Source organism: Pholis gunnellus (assembly GCF_910591455.1).
Source record: "Pholis gunnellus genome assembly, chromosome: 24".
NCBI classification, from domain to species: domain Eukaryota; kingdom Metazoa; phylum Chordata; class Actinopteri; order Perciformes; family Pholidae; genus Pholis; species Pholis gunnellus.
The window spans coordinates 6,041,189-6,064,944 of record NC_136551.1 but is presented as its reverse complement, the minus strand read 5'-3'; the positions used below and the strand labels follow the sequence as shown (position 1 = coordinate 6,064,944).

Below are 23,756 nucleotides of genomic sequence, written 5' to 3'. Positions count from 1 at the left end.
TGCATACATTCAGCTTCTCTGTGATCAGAGACTCGTGTTTTCCGTTGAAACAAAACAGATTCCAACAATCAGCGGTGGCACTGAATGCGATGCACTTGTCCGTTGCAGCTCAGCTTGGTAGACCAGATCTACAACAGTGAAAGCAGTGGACGCATTCTCACAATAAAAACACAAAGAAAAGTATAAAACATTCTTTCTCGTAAAAAAAGAAAAAAGAAACCTTGTCACCAAAAAAAAAGAGCAACCCCCCCTCCCAAAAGAAAGTACTTGTTTTGTGATACAGCGATTGTTAAATTCAAGACACTGGATTTATAGTAGTAGCAGCAGCACTAGCTACAGACAACTGAACAGTACACTCAAGTGTGTCAGATAGTAACAACAACCAAAAGGAAAATCACAAGCGTTTTGTGCAGAGGCTTCCCCGTGGTCCAGTCCATCTCTGGCAGTCTGCTTTTTGTCTCTGAGAAGACCCCCACGTATTCACATATGACATAAGCACGCTCCCATTTCAGGCCCACCTGGCACCGCGCTCTTTATCTCTGAACAAGTGTGTCTCTATCCACCCCCTATAGAAAGCTGTAAACAAATTTCCCTCGCGTCTCTGATGCATTATTATTTTATTTGTTCGTATTTTAAAAAAAGTCTATTTCTTTTTGTCTTTCCCTTTGTTTTCTTTTTCCCTGTTCTCTTTCTCGTATTTGTCCTTGTCCGACTTCGTCGCGCTGTTGTAGGATGGCGGCGAGGCCGTGGAGGGCGTCATGTCCGTTTTGTCCGAGGTGGAGTTCTCGGTGAACTTGCAGATGACCATCACGTCCTTGTCGGGGTCGCGGACGCCCTCCTTCAGCCGCTCCTTGTAGAGGGTGGAGGCCTTCTTCATGGCCAGGCGGATCATGTAGCGGCGGAAGGCTCTCTGGATGATCACGGCCGCCATGTCCTCCTGCTTGCGGCGCAGCGTGGTGGTGATGGGTTCGTAGGACACCTTAGAGGGGTTGGAGGCCATGAAGCGCTCCTCCATCTGCCCGCGCAGCACGTCCATCTCGCCGCTCTCGCCCAGCACCCGCTTGGTGAAGGCGAACAGGATGTCGAGGCAGTGGATGCGCTCGCCGCTCACCATCGGCAGGTCCATGGAGATGAGATGGAGCATGTTGGGCTTGGATATGCACAGCGGCGGATCCAGGGCATCCGCGAAGTCGGAGAGCTTGCTGTACTCCATGAACTGCGTGGCGTCGGGGTCGAAGCGCTCCCACACCTCGTAGAACATCTCAAAGTCGTCCTCGCTCAGCGGCTCGGCACTCTCCTCCGTGGCCACGCTGAAGTTCTCCAGGATGACGGCGATGTACATGTTGACCACGATGAGGAAGCAGATGATGATGTAGCTGACGAAGAAGAAGATGGCCACCGACGGGTTGCCGCAGTTGCCCTTGTAGGAGTTGCCCGGGTGCTCCATATTGCTGTCGCAGTCGGGATCCCTCTTGTTCAGAATGGGCGCCAGCAGGCCGTCCCACCCGCCCGACGTGGTGATCTGGAACAGGCAGATCATGCTGTTCCCGAACGTCTCGAAGTTGAACATGTCGTCGATCCCCGCCTCGTGCTTGACGTAGGCGAAGTTGGACATGCCGAAGATGGCGTAGATGAACATGACGAGGAAGAGGAGGAGGCCGATGTTGAACAGAGCGGGGAGCGACATCATCAAGGCAAAGAGGAGCGTCCGGATGCCCTTGGCACCTTTGATGAGGCGGAGGATGCGGCCTATTCGGGCCAGACGGATCACTCGGAACAGCGTCGGGGACACAAAGTACTTCTCGATTATTTCGGACAAAAACATACCTGCAAAAGAAAAAAAAAAAAAATCAACCATGAAATTCAGCACACCATTTTACCCATAATCCACTGGAAAGGCCGAGGCACCTGAAGCATCTCCTTACCTACGATGGACAAGATCACCACCACGAAGTCGAATACATTCCAACCGATGGTGAAGTAATAGTGACGCAGAGAGATCATCTTGAGCACGCACTCCCCGGTGAAGAGCACGATGAAGACCATGTTGATCCTGTAGAGGATTATGTCCATGTCCTGCGTCTGGTCGTCCGTCTCCACCATCATGGTCACCATGTTAAGGCAGATGAGGATCATGATCACGATGTCGAAGGCCTGCTTTGTGATGCAGTCGAACACGCAGCCTTGGAACGCATTCTGAGGGAAGAGGAGGAGAAGGGATCAGGAGACGTTTCACACCTGCACTTGGAGTCCTTTATTAAGAACCGAACTGTCTCACTGTTGGCCGAGGTATTGGTTTTTGTGGTTTCTTGGAGCCCAGCTTCTTCATGGCGTTGTAGTATTTCTTCTGCTCTTCTGTCATGAAGATGTCCTGACCTCCAAAGTAAAGGGAGCACAACAAAACTTGGTTACAAGCACATCGAGGAATATCTTTTTCTTTTACATGATCAACAGAGCAGCCATATGGCGAACAAATACCAGAGAGGGTATTGAAGTTTGTCTCATTTAACAACAAAATATAATAAAATAGTCGTGTAACCACGGCCTAAGACAGGACTAAAACGGCCAGACTGGTAGTCAACTAAAACCGGGTAAGGTTGAATAAATGAGGGCATTTGACACTGCACTAAATAAAGACTAAATAGAAATAAATATCTGACAAAATGAACACTAGTTGCAGCCCTAATTACTACACAGAGCCACATGTCCACTCTAATTTACAGAGAGGGCAGAGCTCCTTGTGAGCAACGGAGGAAGGCAGATACAGAGTAGAGGCTCTCCTGAGGAGCAATGTGGGTCTTTTGTGATTCTGGGTATTTTGTGGACGACTGCCTTTAAAAAATCCTGTTTGTTGCGATTGTCTGAAGGGAACATGTTGTTTTTTTTACGTGTTTTGTTGAGATTCATTGAACATGTTTGGTGTCTAAGACAGAGAACACTGTGTCCCTCACATTAGGACGTTTCTGCTAATTAAATATTGTAAATGTTATTTTTGTGGATATTGCGGCGTCCGGCTGGCCACCAAAAACCAATCACACAATCAGTTGGTAAGAGGAAAACTGGGTCAGGGGAACACGCTGATCTCCAGAGAACAAAGGCAGCAGAAGAATCACCTCCTGTGTTATTCTTTTAGGTAAATTGATTTGCAATCGACAGGCTGACAAATCGGCTGATGCATTTCAGCATGAAGGGGACATTTCTGATGATAAACTTCCATCAAAAAATGAAACGGCATGAAAAATATGTAAAAAAAAAAAAACTTTTCTAATTTACCTAAAAAAAAAGTCCACATTTCAGTCACTACGCTCTCATCAGCTCCCCGATGTGATGATACACGAGGCACGCATCACACTCTGAGTGCTGCTCACTGAGTGTATGATGCGTGTCTGGAGGGGAGGACTGGTGTCAGCGCTGAACAACCATCTGCGTGACGCCGTAGGCTGCTGAACACACCAACTGATACTCAGCCGGTCCGTGAAGTCAGAGCTGCCGGCTTGAGGCAAACACAGTGCAACACCTCCCCCCCCCCCCCCCTGTCTCCCCCTCTTGGGCGTTGCCAATCCAGTTATTGTGCCAAAGTTATTGCTTGCTTGAATGGAGGGCACATATTGTGCGTGCGTGTGCGCGTGTGCGTGTGCGTGTGCGTGTGTGTGTGTGTGTGTGGGCCGGGTGTTTCTCTGTGACTCATGCGCCCTCATTGATCTTCGGTCCTCACCGTGCTGCAGATAACCATTATTATGTGGCTCGGTTCTGGCTTTAACACAGCTGTGGGTCTGCTGTGATCTGGGTTTACTTTATCTGACAGAGACTGTCGCTACATGCAACTTATCTTCTTCTTCTGCTGGTTGAAGTTGTCAATGATGACGCCGATGAACAGGTTGAGGGTGAAGAAGGAGCCGAAGATGATGAAGATGACAAAGTAGAGGTACATGTACAAGTTCACTTCGTATTCAGGCTGGTGCTCCACCTGCATTAAGACAGATTACACATGTTACTGGCTGTCTGAAGCCCACTGATTAACACATATCTTATTTCTTTACAATAAATAGTGCTAAGCTAATAGCATCCTGGTGCTGTCTCCGTAATTAGCATACAAATATGGTTTGTTTTAAGTCTAACTCGCGTGTTACACGACTTACATCTCGAGAGTCCACTGCTGCGTACATGATGTCCATCCAGCCCTTGAATGTTGCCTGAGAGCAGATGAGAGAAGAGTCAGTCTGGATGGGAGGGAGGGGAGGGGAGGGGGGGGGGGGGGGGGGGGGTCCATCTCAAACATCCTTCATCATCTGATTCTCCCAGCAGTCAAGCTCTGCTGCTTGGCTGTCATTTAGAGCACTGAGGGTTTTACTTTGCTTCCTCATTATTAACTCAACTTTGTCTGCTTGGAGATAGAACGTAATGACCTCATATATTACACAGCCAGCTCTTTTAATAAGGGCGGGCACCGTTACAGCTGCAAGAGTTAGTCTACGCTCATATTTCATATCGTTCCGGTATATTTTTTTTCCAAGACTGGATGACATCACTCACGTGATTTCCCTCACTTATATATGGTGCATAAGATAACAGGGAGTGTGGCTGACATTGGATTTGGACAGTGGAGAGGTGCGCAGCCCACAGAGGGTTTTCAACATCATCACTGTGTGCATGGTTGGATTATGAGGGGTCCTGGGCACAGACATGCAAAGGGTCTCACCACCTATTCTACATAGGAACAAGACACTCAGACGTTATGGTTGGTCAGCTTCTTTTTGTTGTTATTTTGTGTCTCTTTGTAGTTGTTTTTTGTCTCTTTGTAGTTGATTTCTGTCTCTTTGGAGCCAGAGAGTTCCATCGGAAATACGTAACACATATGCGTACTTTGACTTTTTTCTTTTCTTTCTTGTGTCACCGAGACCAAACTCACCACTTGCAGCAGAGCCAGGTAGCCGGCCCCGACGTTGTCGAAGTTGATCTTGACATTCTTCCAGCGGGCGCCGTCGTTCATCAAGTTCAGGCACTCGCTCTTGTTGTTGACAACGTCGATGGGGAAGTTAATGTTCGTGGTGGTGTTGACGCAGTAGTAGTACTTCCCCGCGAACAGGTTGACGCCCATGATGCTGAAGATGAGCCAGAAGATGAGGCACACCAACAGCACGTTCATGATGGAGGGGATGGCCCCCAGCAGCGCGTTCACCACAACCTGGAGAGGTCCGAGCACACAGACAAACTCAGCACTCTCTGCTTGCCAAAATAGAACAGGGCTGTTTGATTTGAGATAAGTAGCCATTACAATCATCTAATCACTTCACTGTTCTTCAATTACACATGCGGACACCTGATTTGATTGAGCTGTAAAGCTAACGCTACGGTTTTCAGAACACAAGCACAAGACCGATTTAAAAATAGCACTCCTATATTATTCAAAGCTGCTCCTAATATGTACTGTCTGCACACATAAAGCTCTTAACACCAGCTACAAAGAGAATTAAACAACGTGACGGAGAAGAAGAAGGTGGATAGGTGAGAAAGTTAACATTTGATAGGTAAAAAAGCAAAACAGAAAAAAACCTTAGAGAGGCGGGATGAAGTCACAACATTTTGTTTGACTGTAAATGAAAAAAGACACACAACAAAGAAAAGAATTACAGGTCAAAGGCACCACACGAGCAACGTCAGAGAACAATGCCTGAGAACAGCTATACACAGTAATCCATTGACACAATGTGAAGAAAGTCATGCGGAGAGAAGAAGTACAGCGTTGAATTGCAAGGAAAAGATAACTCTACAGAAGCTGTAATAAGCATGCAGATATACATTTAGGACCCCTTACAAGCTAAGACCACTTAACACACACCAAAGGTTCTAAAAGGTTCCTTCAGCACCCCGAAACAGAACACAAGCAGATAGCTCTACAGACGCATGTAAAAAGCATTTTCTAAAGACGTTGGTCTAGCTTCAACAAGTTAATAATCTGAAAGTCGTTTGAATAAACACAGGCATGCGGGCTTTCAGCTTGCCCACAAACACTCAGAATTTCGTGGGTTCCGTGTCGTCGTTATTCCAAGGTGTCCTTACCCTCATGCCCTCAAACCGAGACAGGGCCCTCAGGGGCCGGAGGGCTCGCAGTGTCCTCAGAGATTTGATGGCGGTTAGCTCGGAGTAGCCCAGAGCATTGGCTACAAGGCTGACCAGGGACACCTGAGAGACGATAATGACGGAGACAGGCAGGGTGAAAGGTGAGAAGAAAAAAAAAAGGTCCCTCTGCACGGTGAAGTGTTTGAACTAGGTTGATTAGGCATTAATGATTAATGAGTCTGCACACAATTAAAGGGGTAATAAAGAATGTAAAGCCTTTAAAAATGAATTACAGAAGTATCTCCAAAAACTGAATTTCAGATAAAGAGTTTTGACAACGTTGAACAAGGACTTGGGCACACTCAATGGTATTTATATCTGTATGATAAGCATTAAAGGAAAGTATGGTATTTCAGGAAATAGCCTTATTTGCTTTCTTGCTACAAATAAGATGAGAGGATAAATACCACACTCCTAGACTCAGCCTGGAGGCTGTTAGCTTAGCTTAGCAAAAAGACTAGAAACAGCTAGCCTAGTTCTGTCGGAAGAGTGAAACTTGCATTCTTTCTAATGGCCAGCAGGGGGCTGCTCCACTGGTTGCAAAAAAGAACTCTGTTTGAGTCTTTGGGCCAAAAACCAAGATGGCAGCCGCCAAAAAACAGAATGGCTGTTTTAAGTCTTCGAATCTAACTCACGCCAAGAAAGCACATATGCTATTTCACAAAACTACTCCTCACAGTCTTAATTGTCTTTGAAAGCCAGATTGGAAGCTTCATTTCCATATGGACTCGATATACATACGTCTACAATGAGGAAGTCCAGCCAGCACCAGGCGTTGGTGAAATACTTGACAAAGCCGTACGCCACCCACTTCAACAGCATCTCCAGGATGAAGATGTAAGTGAAGACCTTGTCTGCGTACTCCAGCACGGTTTTGATGGTCCTCCGCTGCTCGATGTAAACGTCCTCAAACGCCTGTACACAAAGGAATAGATAGTAAAGACTGCTGGCGCTGTGAGCTAGCTGTGACCAGGCCTGAGATTCAAACCCAGGAGATTCTTGCAGTAATGTGTCATACCTAACCACTTACCCACTTAATAGTGCAAGCAATGTTTTTAATCAAAGAAATTTGATTTTGGGTAACAAAGGACGGTAAACACACACTTACCAGTGCTCCACTGCTCAGCAGGATCATGAATATGATGAAGGATTCAAACCAGTTGTGCTCCACTATGATGAAGCAGGTTTTCCTGAGTGTCCACCAGCTCTTAAAATGCTCCTCATCCTCATTGATCTGGCAGCACTGGAACCTGCTCACGCAGCCTGCAGGCGTGGAGGGAAAGGTGGAGAGAATAAATATGGCATCCATGTTGACCGATGATTAAAACCAAAAACATCTTTTCTCATTCAAATCCAGTGCAAAACTAGCAAAAGTTCCTGAAATTTGGCTAAATTAATGCATTTGAAATCTGCAATTTGGGTGCCATTACACCACTGCAGAAGAATCATCATATTCTATTCTGTATTCCCGACTCATGACTGAGGAGGTACTTTCACATTCAGAACTGCACTGGAGGTGTGTCAGACTAAATGTCAGGTTACATTACAAACCGAGACAATCCCGCAGACAACTTTTCTTTCTGTCCTGCTGAGCATTTGTATTCGCCGTCACTCAGCTGCGAGTATGCTGTGGAAGCGTTTCCGACTCCCACCTCTCTCGCTCTGTCCCACTTTCCCCACCACCCATCATCCTCCCTGCCCATCACCCTCGCATCCCTCTCACCCTCTGTGAAGCAGGCCTCTGGTTCCAGCGACTCCTCCGGCTCCATCTCCACCGAATCCACCCCGTCTCCTCCCGGGGGGCGGATATCCACCGTGCTCCCCTCCGACGAGCTCAGACGCGGGAAGGGCTCTAAATCGAGCTTCTGCGCGGGGCGAGGAAGAAGGCGAGGGTACAAAGTTACATCGCAGCGCCGCAGAGGTTCAGTGGTCTTAGGAGCCAACCTTCTGAGCTGGTTATCATTGTGATTCTCCATTCACATGTACTCCAGTGCCACAACTATATATACACACACACCTTAGTGTGGAGACTAGGCACTGTAATAGCTCACAGAGTTGGGCTCTTAAAAGTCATTGTTTTGTCATCATCATCACATGCAGCATCGATCAAATGTACCTACAGGCTTTGATATTAGTTTTACCTGATGGCTCAAATCAGATTATGTGGCAACACATGGCATGTGGAGGTTGGCATTACGGAAATGCACTGTGGGTACGTTTGATGTGACCTCAGTTCGAGGAGGAGTGCATGCAGTATTCCAGTGCATTATCAATCCAAGCCTGAAATAGTACCAAGCAGAACGTGTGCTGAAGTATTTTCATGTCCACTGAAAAATGACTCCAAATCAATCTGTCTACAAATTTATCCCATTTCCAAAATTGCTTCCGCAAATAACAAATTCCCCCCCTCCAAGCTCGAATCCACCCACAGAAGGACTGCTGAACATTTTCCAGAGTGACATGAAAACACGTTATTTCCATTCCTTGAAAGCAGTGTACAAGCTTCTTCGGTTTGTGTTGAAGTAGACGGATAACCACATTAGCTTACCAGCAAAAACCAGTACTGTGCACTGTTTATCAGACAGCATGTGGTCTGGCGTATTGTTTTTTTTGTTCCCATTTATAAAACATGTTGAATTAGCACCCATGCGTACCCAGAAAACATACAGGACTAAGTCTGGTAGTCAACGATATTTGTCCTTCTTCTCAGCAATATGCAACGCATGGAAGGACAAGTGTTGCTGCTGTTGTCAACTTCCTTGCTAACTCTCAATTTTAAACCCTGGCAACGCTCCTCTGAAACCCTAAAATGCAGTGATATTTGTGTATATGTACATTACAGCATCATCTGCATATATGGTGAGACTTTTTTGGTGTTGTGAGGCTTCCTGTCTGTTTTTCTTTGGGCAAACATGGTGTTATGTGCCCTCATGTCGGATCTGTCTGGCGTGTGAAGTACAAGAACATGTCATCCTAGACAGTGCAGCAGCTCTGATTGCCGTGGGACCCAGCTAATACGGCATGGGAATGATGGAAGCATGCTGCTCGCAAGTGCATCGCTTTCTGTGGGGGCTGTTTCCCCCTCCGGTTTCGCTTTCTCTCCTTCAGCAAGACACCCATTTTAGCTCTTCTGGGCGTGGATTACATGAGGCTTTTACTCTCACCCTAACATGCTTTGTATTTGGCAGATTTTGTTGGCAAAGTTTGACTGTCTTTGTACAAGTTGGGTGACGAGATAGTTGCAGTGGAAGGAAAGTGGATAACACAAGCATGGAACGCACACACTAATCCACCAGAATTTTTTACATGTACCATCTCTAGCCGTGTTTCCATTCACATATTTTGAAGCATTGCACCAGAAAAGCTGTATGAAAACGGAAAGAATTCCGATGGAACTTCCTCAAATGAGGCAAAAGATTTTTGCAATTGCTTTAGTTGTGATGTAGCTTTCCTATGTCGGCCTCTTCTCAGATATATATTTAAATTGTCTTTGTCTCCAGACACGGCTAATATTAGCTGACATGAGAGAACAATTCAAACTAATTCCATCTCATAGATGGGATAGTTGTGAGTTTTCTTCCTCTAATCTGTTTACTGGCGGATTAACATTGAAAATGTTTGCGCTATTTTAAAAGTTTGCTTAAAATTCGCTTGACAACTGAATGGAACAAAACGGCTTCTGGTTAGGGTTAAAAGTAATTTGGGATGGTGTTTCTTCAATCTCATATTTGAGGCGGAAAAGACAAGAAGAAGTTACCTTCATTTAGTCATCACAAGTCTGATTCAGTTCAAACTGCCATGTGTTATCTGTTTTGCCACCCTGCAAAAATCAGCGTCGAATTCTGTGAAGAATCTTTCATCATTCCACTATTATTTGAGCGTCACAGAAAACAAGTACGTACAAGTATTCCATGTGTGTATGCGTCGGCAAATGAATTTTGTCAAACTACGGCAAAATTCCTTCCATCTCCCTCTCTATTTTTCCTCTCCTCATTCTCTTCTTCCTCTCTTCCTTCATTCTCAAGCGCGGAGTGTTGGATGCCAATCAAGTCCCAAAACCAAGTCAAAACCAAGCAATGAAATCAAAAGCAAAGATCATGTTAGATGAGTTTATCTATCGATGGGAAAAAGGTGGTGTTGCTCATTCCTAATGGTTTGTAACTGCAGCCTGATGCTTGGAGATAAATTATGAAGGGGGAAGGGGGGGGGGGGGGTTATGGGACAAAGATTACAGCATTGAGTGTGTTGCTGTATGGGATAGGGGGTGGGTGGGTACAAAACAAAGAGGGTGGGGTAGGGGAGGGGGACGGGGACGGGGACGGAGGGCAGACCAGGCAAAGAACGAAAATGGGCAATCCATTGAAGGTATGAGAAAAAAGATGTTGTTTGTCTGTAAATGGCATAGGCAGTCCTCATGGTTAGTGCTATGGTACAATAAAGTGGTCTTACAATTCTCCTCTCAATGAAAACCTTGAGAGCGTCTGTGACACGGCTGCAATAACAAACGGGGGGTTAAACAAAGTAAGTCAAAGACACCAGAAAGCCAGCATACAACCTCAAAGTCTGCTCCCACTGGGAGGACACGTGAGCCACACAGAACTACAGTCTCCCTGAAAGCATCTTCCTTAAGAGACGCAAAACAGTTTTTATACTCACAAACACACCGAATGTTCATTGTGTAACTTGAAATGCATACATTGTTATTTACTATTAGGGATGCACCGATTACAAGTTTTTCTGCAGATTCCAACGCCTAAGAATGTCTTTGGTGGAGGACAGCCCTCGGCGGGAGGGAGCATTGTGGAACATGTGGTGCCGTGGCTAGAAATAGTCTCCTGGGTGGTTTTGAAACTCCGGGAGTCGGCACCACACCCACAGTGGCAGGTTGACATCGCCAGGGAGCACAGTCCCAATGCTCACTGTCAGCCTGGCAACACTTAACAGCAACCCTGCCATTGGCTTCGTTAGAATAGCCGATGAATTACAAAAGTCTGTGCCAATAGCGTATTTAGCTTTGTTTACATCGTGGTTTGCTGCATCATTAATTTCATTTTACGCCTTTGCCTAAAGCGTGGAGCGAGTAACAAAATAGTCCCTCAACCGTGTAATATTGTACACAAATACACTGGCACATACACTAATGAACCTGCTACATAGGTCAAAGGCAAATCTGAGTCATTATTGGTCATGGCTCTTTCTTCTGCTGCCAGGCAGAGTGAAGACTCAGCACAGCATGAATCATGCATGTACAAATGAGTCAGCAGGTATGTTATTTTCAAACTGCTTGACTGGTGGAAACTGTTCTAAAAAGGCCATCTCTATGCAAATCTTGACATTTATACATCGACTGGCTCGCATCGGGTGTTAGCTATTGCACATATAAAAGGAGCTAATCAGATACAAAAGCTGTGTGACTCAAGACATTTCCTACAGACTGAAGGAGACGTCTCGCCAGAGTCTTCCATCTTACCTCTTTGCTGCCCTCCACGTCAGACGAGTCGCTGCTGAAATCCTCCGTGTTCAGGTTCTCGAAGTCCGACTCGCCCACCGCGATGGGCACCGTGACTGTCAGGCTGGGGTTGTGAATAAATGACATGTAGTCGCACTCATCCACCGGGTACTTCCCCGTGGTGTCCCCGCCAACCCCGACCCCTACCACCAGCCCCCCTCCTGGCCGTCCGTTACCCTCTGTCATGTACACCACACTGGGGTCTTTGGTGATCTCCACTGACATGTGGTTGGAGATGCAGTTGCCCTTGCCGTTGCTGTGCAGTTCGTCCAGCGGTTTGTTCTCCTCCGCCAGGCCCTTGTTGGCGGCGTCGCCGCCAAAGCAGCTCTGGAGGAGTGTGGATTTGACGAACGCGATGCCCCGCTGGATCCGGCCCACGGCGATCTGCAGGTTGTTCATCTCGCTGTCGTCGTCGGTCGCTGCCAGGTTGTCGGCGCTGAATGAGCTCAGGAGGAGAGCCAGGAACAGGTTCAAGACCTGGGGAGAAGTGGATGCAAAGTGAATTACACTTGACCTTATTACTTGTAAATAGAGCGACTTGGCTTTAATTTAAAGCAAACCATTGCCATAATCTTATTATATTATATTAGATTACAGAAAGGAGATAAAGAGGGAGAACCCCATACCACCAGGTTTCCAATGACCATGACCATCATGAAGACTATGAGGCACATGGTCTGCCCAGCCACCTCCATGCAGTCCCACATGGTCTCGATCCACTCCCCGCACAGCACCCGGAACACGATGAGGAAGGAGTGGAAGAAGTCGTGCATGTGCCAGCGCGGCAGCTTGCAATCGTCGGAAATCTTGCACACGCACTCCTTGTAGCTCTTGCCGAACAGCTGCATGCCGACCACGGCGAAGATGAAGACGATGATGGCCAGCACCAGGGTCAAGTTCCCCAAAGCCCCCACCGAGTTCCCGATGATCTTGATCAGCATGTTCAGAGTGGGCCATGACTTGGCCAGCTTGAAGACCCTCAGCTATGAAAATGAAAAATTTTCATTCAATAGATGAAGAAACGGATGAATCACGTCGATGCAGCTTTTGTGACGAGACGTATCACTCTTACCAATCTGAAGGACCGGAGCACAGACAGGCCCTCTACGTTGGCCAAGCCGAGCTCCATCAGGCTCAGGCTGACGATGATGCCGTCAAAGATGTTCCAGCCCTCCTGGAAGTAGTAGTAGGGATCCAGGGCGATGATCTTGAAGCACATCTCGGCTGTGAAGATGCCGGTGAACACCTGAAGACAAAAGAGGGAACAATTCAAATTTCACGTGTTTGTTTTTTTCTACTCCTTTTTTCTGCGACTACAAACCAGAGAGTTTGTAAGCGCGGCACACGCTACTTGCCAGGTTTCCAACTGAGAGTACGCTGTTGAATTCTTTAGTCATGGGGTAGTGCTCCATGGCCATGAACAGGGTGTTGAGAACGATGCATATTGTGATGGCCAGATCCACAAACGGGTCCATGACCACCGTGCTGACGATGTCCTTGATTTTCAGCCACGCGGGGCAGCAGTCCCAGATCAGGGAGGTGTTGGCGAACCTGTACCAGCAAGGGGGGCATTTCTGTCTCGACTCTTCCAGCTCTGGAGAACGAGAGACGAACGTGTTAAATTAGAATGACAAAATACATTTATGCTGTCCCCCTAGTTTGCTGCAGAACTAGGAGGTCATGGCATGAAAATAAGACGAGAGAGACTCATGCCACCGATAGATGGCCTGATCCTGACCTTCCATGGTGTTGGTGAGGATACTGGCCACGCTCATGGCTCTCTGCCGGCACACCGGTTCATCTAAATAATCCATGGATGGCTTGCGAAAGCCTGGCCGCCGCTTCTTGAGCTCAGTATCTGTAGTTGTACCCTGAAAAAGACCACAAAAAAAACACACATTCGTGCCAAGATATTCCGGCAATATTTAGCAGAAAGGACAATCAAAGCGACAATAAAGCATTAAACAATCAGTTGCGTCACCTCAGGCAGCATGAGACCTACAGGGGAGGTTGTTACAGAAGTCCCACCGACCAGAGACACCACGCCATTGCAGTCCACGGCGCAGTGCATCTTGCCGTTGGCGGGCAGCACGATCCGCGGCGCCCCAAGGCTGATCTGGCTGACGGCGCTGCAGCGGCGCTCGAGGCGGCGCGGCAGGAACAGGGAGCCCCGGCGGCTGTCGTTCTCCTCGAAGGTGCTGTGCTCGTCGTCGGCGAAGTCGTTCTCGGAGCCCATGTCGCGCGCCCGGCCGCGGAAGCTGAACAGGCTGGCGCGGCTGTTCCTCCGGGGTGAGAAGAGGGATCCGCGGATACTGAGCAGAGACTGATGGAGGGACAGAGGCAGAGAGAAAAAGATTGATATCACTGTTCTGTTACGATGCCGCAACCATCTTAGCCTAGCATAAAGACTGGAAGCAAGGGGAAACAGCTAGCCTGGCTCAGCGTAAAGGCAATAACAATTTGGCCAAAATGTTTTTCCCAAAATAGGAGAAATTAGGGCTTCATCGTGGGTAACATTAGGCTAACTAACTGACTTTCTAGTTCGCTAGCTAGCAAACAATATAATGTTTTGTTAGGGAATACAGAGCACTGCTGAATTCTAAACCTGGACCTTGCTCTGCTTAGAACTGATCTTAGATCAAATCGATCCTTGTTGGTGCAGCCCAACCTTTAACCTTTTCATTGACATCACGTGTCGTGTGTCATTTACCAGGAAACTCTTATTCGTCAGTATTTACCTGGTTGGGCGAGGAGCATCTCTTCTCATAAGAGAGCCTGTTGGCATCGATGGAGAAGCGGAAGCTGGTCCTCTTGATGCTGTCCTCAGACTCAGACTTGTGGAACTTGTCGCGGCCCCCCCTCTCCTCCTCCTCCTCCCTCTGCCTCCTCTTCCTCCGCCTGTTGCGTCGCTCCTTGGCACTTTTGGAGCTGAGCTTCGACGTCCCCGAGGACGACTCGGAGGTGGGGCCCCCTCTCCCGCTGTACTCCCCGCTCTCCGTGGCTGCTGCCGCGGCAACCTGCCAGCCAATCAGAGCGCAAGCACAGTTGTCATGGCGACCCCGGCGCCTGTCTCAAAGGCTCTCTCGCGGAGGAGAGAGCAGCAGCAGCTGAGAGCAGCAGCAGCATGAGGAGCCCAATAAGCCTCAGACACCTTCTAAAAATGGACGCTTGAATGTTTTTAATGCAAAACCAAAACAGAGTTCCTGCATTTATAATAACCACAGAGGAAGAGAAACACTGTGTGGATGCTGGGTTAGGTTCTTTATGTGTTATAAAACAAGTAGGAAATTCTTCTCTGAGCAGCAGTGTTCAAATCAAGATTTCTTTCCTCAATAAATATAATTGATTACCATGTGCACTGTTCTCATGTGTTGTGTTGTCTTCATGAAATGCTTTTGGGGGATGTTAGCGGGTTAAATCGGGTGCTTTGACGTGTTTTTGTAGGCCAACCCTTAATTAGCGTCAGAACTGTTCCCTCGACAAAAAGCTGAATTACTGCAGAAGAAAAGCTCTGTGGCAAAACACAAGTTCAGCAAGATAGAAATAAAAAAAGATAAAAGTGATATGAATGAAACACCTTTGTGAAGAATATCCCTTTTATAATTTAAGCAAACCGGAAGTGTAATAATGCTGACTGAACGCCTGATTTTAGGACTCATCTCTGCAGCACGAGGACTTCAGAGTCAGTCACGGTGACTACAGCACAACCAACAACACGTGAATGTGCACAAGCCTGATAAGACACTTTTAAACCTGGCTGAATGGCCTTTGTAGGAGGTGGGGACGCAGTGGTTCCGGACCTTTTTAGGGTTCCCCCCCATCCCCATCACATGAGCTCAACTCTACCAGTTCTGTCCCAGATGTGTTCAACGCGAGTTTAAAGAGGATGCCATCCATCTCAGCTCTATTACTTTGAGCTGATTCTTTCAGTTGTTCATCCATCTAGGCTTTGTCGTCACAAGCTTCTGAAATAACTGCTTATTTCCATTCCCATTATCCGGCGTTTCACTTGCACTCAGTGTCCAGCTGCTAATTGTTCCTTCTGAAGGTCGACCAAGCACCCCTGACCCCTGAGGGGGCAGCAGTCGGGGTGTCAGTCAGTCCTGGACAGTGAATGCCCCTCGGTCGCCCGGGGCAGTGCTGCTTTTGGCAGCTGGGCACTTTAAGCCCAAGAGTCTCCCCAGATTCTCACAGCCACTCGTCTATCTTGTTAAATACTATTTTAGGTGCTTTAGCAGCTTAAAGCATCACTTTCTTAATGGAATTCTCCATGGACCCCCCATCATTCATCACTCATCAATCCCGCTGACGAATTGGACACTTTCTAACTCCTACCTGCGCCTCCTCCTGCTGTCTCTTCAGCTGCTCCAGCATGGCCTGGAACTCCTCCTCCTTCTGCTGAGCCTCCTCGATGGTCGCCTGGTTCTGCTCGTCATAAGCCATGGCCACCACGGCCAGGATCAGGTTGACCAGGTAGAAGGAGCCCAGGAAGATCACCAGCACGAAGAAGATCATGTAGGGCTTCCCTGCCGCGCGCAACGTCTGACGGACAGAGATTTATGTTAGAAACAAGGTACCGTACGGTGTTCCGTGTGTTTCAGTCATCCCATTGTTTGGTGACTTTGCAGATGTCAAGTTGACGCATTGTACTGCAGACTTGCATAACAGGGCTAGTCTAGAACTGCAGAATGACACGCCCTTTAAAAAAACTATTCATGAGAAATAAATGAATATTATATAATAAATATGTGCTGTGTTCACGACTTTCTATTGATAATCGATTAAAACTGACAGTAGTACATGAGACAGATACTCTGTCTCTGTTTAGTGCTCCTCATATTATTTGCAAGACTTCACTGACCAGAGCAAACCTTGTCATTTTACAGGTAAACAGGAGACTCAAATATTTTTTGGGAAGCATTTGAGGCAAACAAATTCTGAGATGGCAATTTGATCAGAGTCCACCTACAGTGATGGACTCCTCGGCTCTGATTGGTTGTTTTCCTTTGGCCGCGGTGGAATCGTGCAAACGTCACGTTCAACTGGATCTCTTTGGGTTTTGGACTGACAGAACAAGATTGTTTTCTCACACTGAATAAACTAAACAATGAATCGATTACTCAATAAAATAAAGAGACACGCAGATTCTGGTCTCTATAATGATGAGAAACGACTTCCGCTGACCTGCTGGTAGAGGTTTTCCCAGTAGTCCTGGGTCATGAGTCGGAACAGCGAGAGGAACGCCCAGCTGAACGTGTCGAAGCTGGTGTAGTCGTAGTCTGGATTGCGGCCGGCTTTGATACACGTGAAGCCCTCTGGACAGAGCCTGTCAGGACGCACAGGTGTGATGGACAGCACGTTGCATTGAGAAGTATTTTAACATGCAAGACTCAGTATAATTATCACAACACTCATATTCACGACCTCACTACCTCTTCACTTGTGTTTTTGCATTTCTTTTACAGTTTTTGTGCGGAACAGATAAGCGCAGATTTGTTCTTAAATGTTCATATACAACACTGCTGGTTCCTCTTGACACAATGCCATATAAGAACATTTAACATTATGTAACGCACAGACATCTATTATGAAACGTCCTGTTGAATCAGACCGATGAGACAAATACTGAATAATTGATCAAATGAAATCCTGGGACATCCTGCTTCTTAAAGGAGCATTTAAGATGCAAACCTTCCTTAAGGGTTTGAAAGCTTCTAAAGGAACTGAAGTAGTTTACACGCAGCCAGACTTATTTGTGCTTCTAATCCAATAGACTTCTTTAGGCCAAAAAGTCTTCAAAAATGAAAGGCAAGTCTGGCCTCGAATTCACTGCAGCTGCCGATTACACCGAAATAAGTATTTTTCAGCAGTCTCAGAAAATAACTTAAATCAATTGAACTCAAATCAATAAGCTTCCCTCAGCAACATAAGCGCAGAGGATGGACATTTGCCAAAACACATTGAATAAAATGCACCCACAGTTAACCAGCAGTGTGGATTCCCGCTAATGTCGCCGCTAACTGTGTCTGCGGTGCGTCTAATGGGCCGTATGAATTAAACAGGCGGAGGCCTTACCCAGCGCCGCTGCCGTTCCCACAGAGCAGAGCGTCCCGGCGGCCCGGGAGGAAATAGTAATTTCCTAGAGGAGAGAGAGAGAGGAGGGGAGGGGAGGGGAGGGGAGGGGGGGGGGGGGGGGGGGGACAGAGGGACGGGTCAGTCAGAGCCACGACACAGGGGTGAAGCAGAGGACGTGAGGAAACAGACACGGAAAGACACTGTGCAGCCTGTGGGCGGTGTGATGATGTACACTGGCTGGGAGACGAAGGGGGAGGTGGTTTTAACACCCAAACATATTAGTCATGTTGGTTTTTGTGAGTGTGTGTGTGTGTGTGTGTGTGTGTGTGTGTGTGTGTGTGTGTGTGTGTGTGTGTGTGTGTGTGTGTGTGTGTGTGTCGTTCCTCAACTGTCACTGAATCACGATCACATCAGCCTGTTTTAGAGGCAAACATCACTGACGCAATAAAGTGGCCGGACGTCGTGACGTCCACGCGACTATAATAATCTCTGTCGTCTCTCGCTCTTGGATTCAGCTAGTCGGTCTCCTCCGTATCTCCAGCTGGCAGTCAGTGACTCACCCTCCTCCGGCGCTTTAGGCCGCTCGTGCCACACAGATGGGTTACGGGAGAATGACGGAAGGTAGCGAGGGGGTGAAACTCGAGTTGTTGTTTTTTTTTATTGTTGTGGCGATTATCCGACACATTTGCTGCATTCTCCCACCAGCCATTGCTGTCACTCCTTATCACGGCAGCGGGCCAGCGGTGCCTGACCTCCCCCACCCGGACCCGTCTCTGCATAGGAAGCAGCCCGTATCGGACTCTGACCCCCTGGGGGGGGGGAACTAACTTGACCCCGGTTAACCCCGCCTCACTCGGCTTACTGTCGTCGTTGCTGTACTCCGTCCAGTTGAAGGGGCTCTCCGTGACGTTCTGCGCAAACGCGCCGCTGAGGTCCAGCAGAGTGCCGTTGAAGAGCGCGGCGTCGTCGTCGGCGGTGGCGTTGCTGCTGCTGTTGGTTGCGTTGACGGTGAACGGCATGCGCATGCACTTATGCCTCAGGTTGCCCATGAAGAGCTGCAGGCCGATGAGGGCGAAGACGCTGAGGCAGAAGACGGTGAGGATCATGACGTCCGACAGCTTCTTCACCGACTGGATCAGCGCGCCGACGATGGTCTTCAAGCCTGGACAGGGAGAGAGGGCGGGAGGAGAGGGGGACATGGCAGAGTGATAATTACAGCCACAGGCTTGTGTAGAGAAGGAGCTGCTAATAGGAGCTCACAGTAGCAAGCAGCCAGGGGGATCTGCAGTGGAGGTTCCTGTATGAAGTGCTTGCTGTCATACAGGAACCAGGCTGACACGGATCACTGCTGATCGAGGATAAACCACGAGAGAAAGTTACGTTTCTCATTCCCTTTGTGGTTCTATGTGAGAGTGAACCTTAATAAACAATGTGTTTTAATATTATATACATTTGTGCTGTTGTATCTGGTTAAAATGCCCCTGAGAGCGTTAATGTTGAGCTCTTTTTGCAGTGCAGTCGCAAAGACCGGCGTGCAGGACTACGTCGTGTGCACAAGGTGGACGAGGACGTATCCAAGCGCACATGTTCTTTCTATCCATGTTGAGATGGCGCTGTGCACAAGAGGGCTGAGTGAAGTGGTTAATATGCTGGAGGGTGATTGTGGTGATGAGTCATAAGCCTCTCAACGAGTCACATTGCTGCTTCGGAGCCTCAAAAGCTCCTCATAAAACAAATAGCAACATGTGCTAGCACCGCTTTGCACTGCCACATAAACGGAGCCCAAAGATGTTTGAAGCTAGAACATGTAGCGTATGTTGTGGCGTTAGAGGGTCTACTTTATACTGAGAGCCAATGACAAGGTTTACATATGACCCTTTTTTGTTAGTTTGTGATGTGAATAGTGTTAGTGTTCAGAATACCCAAACCACCATTCATCATGTCACAATTTCCCCAACAACACACAACATTGAACAGGACATGCACGGGGGGAAAACAAGGTAAGGAGGAACCCTGCGCGCACGGGAGTGCTTGCCACCAGAAGATCGGCTTTTGCAATGTCTCATGCAAAAATAGGAAAGAAAAACAACCAAACAAATAGTGCACAAAATCTACTTGTAAGTCTCCCAAGGCAAGAATAGATTTCAACCAAAAGGAATTCCGCCTTAAAGGATGCATCTAAAAGCTCAGAATCCTGTCAATCTTTGCAGATTGGATCCGGATTCCAGCTTTCACTGGCCTTGGGACGAAGGCAGCATGAGGGACGGCGACGGGCGTCGTCAGGCTTAGCTACAGTGAGATGAGCTGAGAGGGGGGGGGTGTGCTTGGATGTTAGCGAAACGCCAGTTAGCCGTTAGCATTTCATTAACCCTACGGGGCCGTGATGGCTCTCTCACCTGGGATGACTGATATAGTTTTCAAGGCTCGCAGAACCCTGAAGGTTCGCAGCGCTGAGACATTGCCCAGGTCCACAAACTCTGTGACATATCTGTAAGGGAAGGGGGGAGGGGAGGGGGGGGATGGGGAGAGGGGGGGGGGCAATTTGGGAAAAGGTGTGGGACACGCACGCACATATGCCCACGCGCACACAAACCAGGCACCACGCACACACACACACACATGGCGTGACAAAGACAAAAGGTGGGTTGTGGGGAGGGAGGGAGGGGGGGGGGGGGGGGGGGGGGGGGGGGGGGAACGGCAAACGGTCACGCACAGAAGACAAATGGCAGGAGTGCTGGAGGCAGGCGCGGGGCAGCCTTACCTGGTATCACTGAGATAGTTTTCAAAGCTCGCAATACTCTGAACGTGCGCAGAGCTGAAACATTGCCTAGGTGTACAAACTCTGTTACATACCTGCAGGATCAAATGCACAGTTACAACACAGCGACACACAGGAGGTCAACTTCCTGCAGTTCTCTGAGACGTTACGTTTGACATATTGTCTCATTAAATATGGGCTAGTTTTGCATACATTTCCAGGACGGATATCGAAAGCGTTGGATAACGCCTTGTTTCAGTTGGTTGCCAAAGGTTTTTACAGAGGGAATTTAAGACATCTCTTTTTATCACTCCATAAATCACAAAATATTGTCAAGAGCCATAAAAAAAGCAATTTGCAACATGTTTTTTTAATATTACAATGTTGAATAAATCAGGCTATGAATGTTATAAGAACAAACCCCTCTGTATAGCCCAACATCTTGACCGAAGCATATAATCCTATAATAATACATTCAGAGAGTAACCTAATGCTGAAGGCTTTATTCAGTAGTTTCAAGACAAGCAGTTGTCGTCATTGAGGCGTGGGACCAATATGGGCCGAGACACTCCATGCTTTAGGGGCTCACATCCATTACGACAGAGTACAGCAGAGATCTCTCTCCATGATTTCCTAACTAAGCTGCAGATTACCAGGCCCCTCTTCACGCCGTCTCACGTTCAGTAAAACTGAATTAGCATGAAAAAGCATTTGGCCTCTCAATCTACGCCGGATCATGTTAAGCCGACGCTAACGACGCTTGTCACAATACTTACGCCATGAGGATAACACTGAAATCCAGCCAGTTCCACGGGTCCCGCAGGAAGGTGAACTTGCCCACGCAGAAGCCCCTGGCCAGGATCTTTATGAGGGACTCGAAGGTGTAAATCCCTGTGAATGTGTACCTGGTGAGAGGAAAAACCACGTCGGTTAGCGTGTACTGGATTCTAATCTCATTAGTCAACCATTTTCTTGGTCATTACGTTATCGCTCATATCTGCTGCAGGGTGTATTGATCGGCTTCGATGGGCCGTGGATCTGTGCTCCGGTTTGCTTCACTGATCTGTCAAACGCTCGCTAAGCATCCTCTTTGATCAAATTTAGTTTTGCTCGGTTTTCCCTCCGGCATAGTCTCTACATGCTTTAGAAAAGAAGGATTATACACATGCCGTTTGATAAAAAGTGGTCATTTTCGATAGCCTTGCACCTACATGTGTGCGCATGATTACATTCCTTGTCAAATCAACTTTTAAGCCATTTAAAATTGTTTGACGTTTTCGTGACAAGGCAAATATCTGTGTAAGAATCTAGTAGTCCGCCACTGGATGGTCTGAAGAGATGCAATGCATTCTGGGGCAGTTGGGTACGTTTAAGCTCATGTCTCGTACATTTCTCGCTTGCACAAAATCCTCATACTATGCAGCTGGAACGCTCTATAAACTAAATTTCACGCCATACTATGTATACATAGTATGAATATTAAGGATACATTAAGGATCCCTCCAGCTGTTTCTGAATCAGACTCAAAGAGCAAACAGATGCATATTTCAGAGTAAAACCACAGCATAATAAGAGAAAATGCACACTTACTCTACATTCTTGGCCCACTCCGGGGGGTTACTGAGGGTCATGAAAGCACAGTTGGTCAGGATGGTGAACATGATCAACATGCTGAACATCGTGGAGACAAAGTCAAGGAGCACAATGGAGCATGAATCTTCTGCATGCTGTGAACGAAAGTCAGAGCTTACACTTCCCCGTCCATCACGGCTACAGTAAGAATAATTTAAAAAACACAGCCGTGATCCAAAAGCCTGATGTGTGTCTGCATAGAAAATCTAAACCAATCACGACATTTAATGTTCTTCATCACTTATTAAATCCCTCCTTTGTCAGACAAACCCTTTAATCTAAATCAAGCTGTGTCCATAGCAAACTCTGAAAGGATATGAGTGTACTAAAACTCTAATAGCAACCCTCCTTAGAGGGTTGAAGGGGCTTAGGATGTACAAGGCAGGAGTGGCGTTGAAACGGAAGATTGTCTTCCCACGATTCAATACTATGAAGGTCTGAAAGAGAGGCAGAACAAAAGACGTGTTAAAATCTGCATCAGACAAAGCCCACCGTATTTGTTACGTGTGAGATAAGCAGCTCCCGTCAACCTGCATGCGTTCTGAGTGTGTGTGTCCTGCCATGTGTGATGAGTCATAAGAGCACAGAGGACTAAGCTGGCTGTTATTATAATGGAGCTGGATGAGTCCATGTTGACACTGACGCAGCAGCTCGGGTTTGCGTTTAGCACCTCTGCTGGCCCGCCGCTCTGAACTTGGCTGAGCACGCTACTGTTGGACCGGTGATTTGACTCTCGCCTGCTGAAATACCAAAATTAAAATGTGTTGCCAATTAGCTTGAATAATTTAAATGCAGTGAAAGAATTAGCCGTTTCACAATACAGTTGTTGCCAGAAACATTTAGTTAAGTAAAAGTAACAATGTCAAAATACAATGTAAAACGACATGTTTTGCTACAAAATTGCTACATCTGCCCATTAGTTTCCTTAAAATAGTTTGTTCAGAGCGTCGGGCGATTAACTTTCAGCCTTTACGGGCTAAAAAGTACAGACCTGTAACGTTCCACATTCACTGCTTGAGTCACACCCTGATTGAAAGCTCAATCAGTAGACAGAATGGTGACGCTTCAAAGCCAGAACGGTCAAAAACACGCCTTAAAGTTACCCGCTCATCCGCGAGATGGACTTGAAATGATTACTTTAGTGCGTCAGTAACAGACCTTTTGATTGCTGTAGAAGGTGTCCAGGTCCTCCAGAGGGGTGGACACCAGGCTGGGAGGGGTGTCCCCGTAGATGAAGGGGAGGGACTTCCCCGCCTCCAGGTCGCTGTTGGGCCGGGGCCCATTTTCGTCGTCACTGTCGACGCGGCGCTCCACCCGTGGTCTCCGGGCCTCCTCCTCGGCGATGCGCCTCTCGATGGCGGCCAGCGACTCGGGGCCGAAGGGGCAGAAGCTGTCAGGTCCGGGCGGTACAAGCAGCTGTGCCATCTTGTCATCCTGCTCCTTCAGAGGGCAGCGAGGGGCTCAGCTGGGGCAGGGGGCTGCAGCGAGAGAGGAGACGAGGATGTAACAAACTGGGGGTAGATGTAGCAGGTAATGCAACATATCCCCAGCCTGAAAAAGGGCTCTAGAGGGGGGAGACACTGACTTCACCTGACAGATTTCATCAAGACGTTTTATCGGAGAACATTTACGGAAAGAGACACGACGCTTGTGTGATATGAG

General features: G+C 47.6%; 1 protein-coding gene across 2 annotated transcripts; it reads right to left on the bottom strand.

Annotated features, from left to right (window-relative positions):
- Positions 1 to 643: 643 nt before the first annotated feature.
- On the bottom strand, positions 644 to 23,519 carry LOC306715588 (sodium channel protein type 2 subunit alpha-like; the record flags this gene model as incomplete). Of its 2 annotated transcripts, none has more annotated exons than XM_079186003.1 (26): positions 644 to 1,827; positions 1,926 to 2,196; positions 2,279 to 2,383; positions 3,830 to 3,967; positions 4,140 to 4,193; positions 4,910 to 5,185; positions 6,061 to 6,183; positions 6,862 to 7,035; positions 7,229 to 7,383; positions 7,844 to 7,985; positions 11,591 to 12,106; positions 12,256 to 12,612; positions 12,702 to 12,875; positions 12,985 to 13,223; positions 13,368 to 13,500; positions 13,611 to 13,952; positions 14,368 to 14,646; positions 15,959 to 16,171; positions 16,814 to 16,955; positions 17,705 to 17,768; positions 18,567 to 18,866; positions 20,101 to 20,192; positions 21,239 to 21,367; positions 22,053 to 22,150; positions 22,421 to 22,531; positions 23,253 to 23,519. In XM_079186003.1, the coding sequence occupies 26 exons, from the start codon at positions 23,517 to 23,519 to the stop codon at positions 644 to 646; spliced, it is 6,078 nt and encodes a 2,025-aa protein (XP_079042129.1). The 2 variants fall into 2 exon arrangements, with proteins under 2 accessions (XP_079042129.1, XP_079042130.1); XM_079186004.1 differs by having other exon boundaries at positions 15,965 to 16,171.
- Between the last annotated feature and the right edge of the window lie 237 nt (positions 23,520 to 23,756).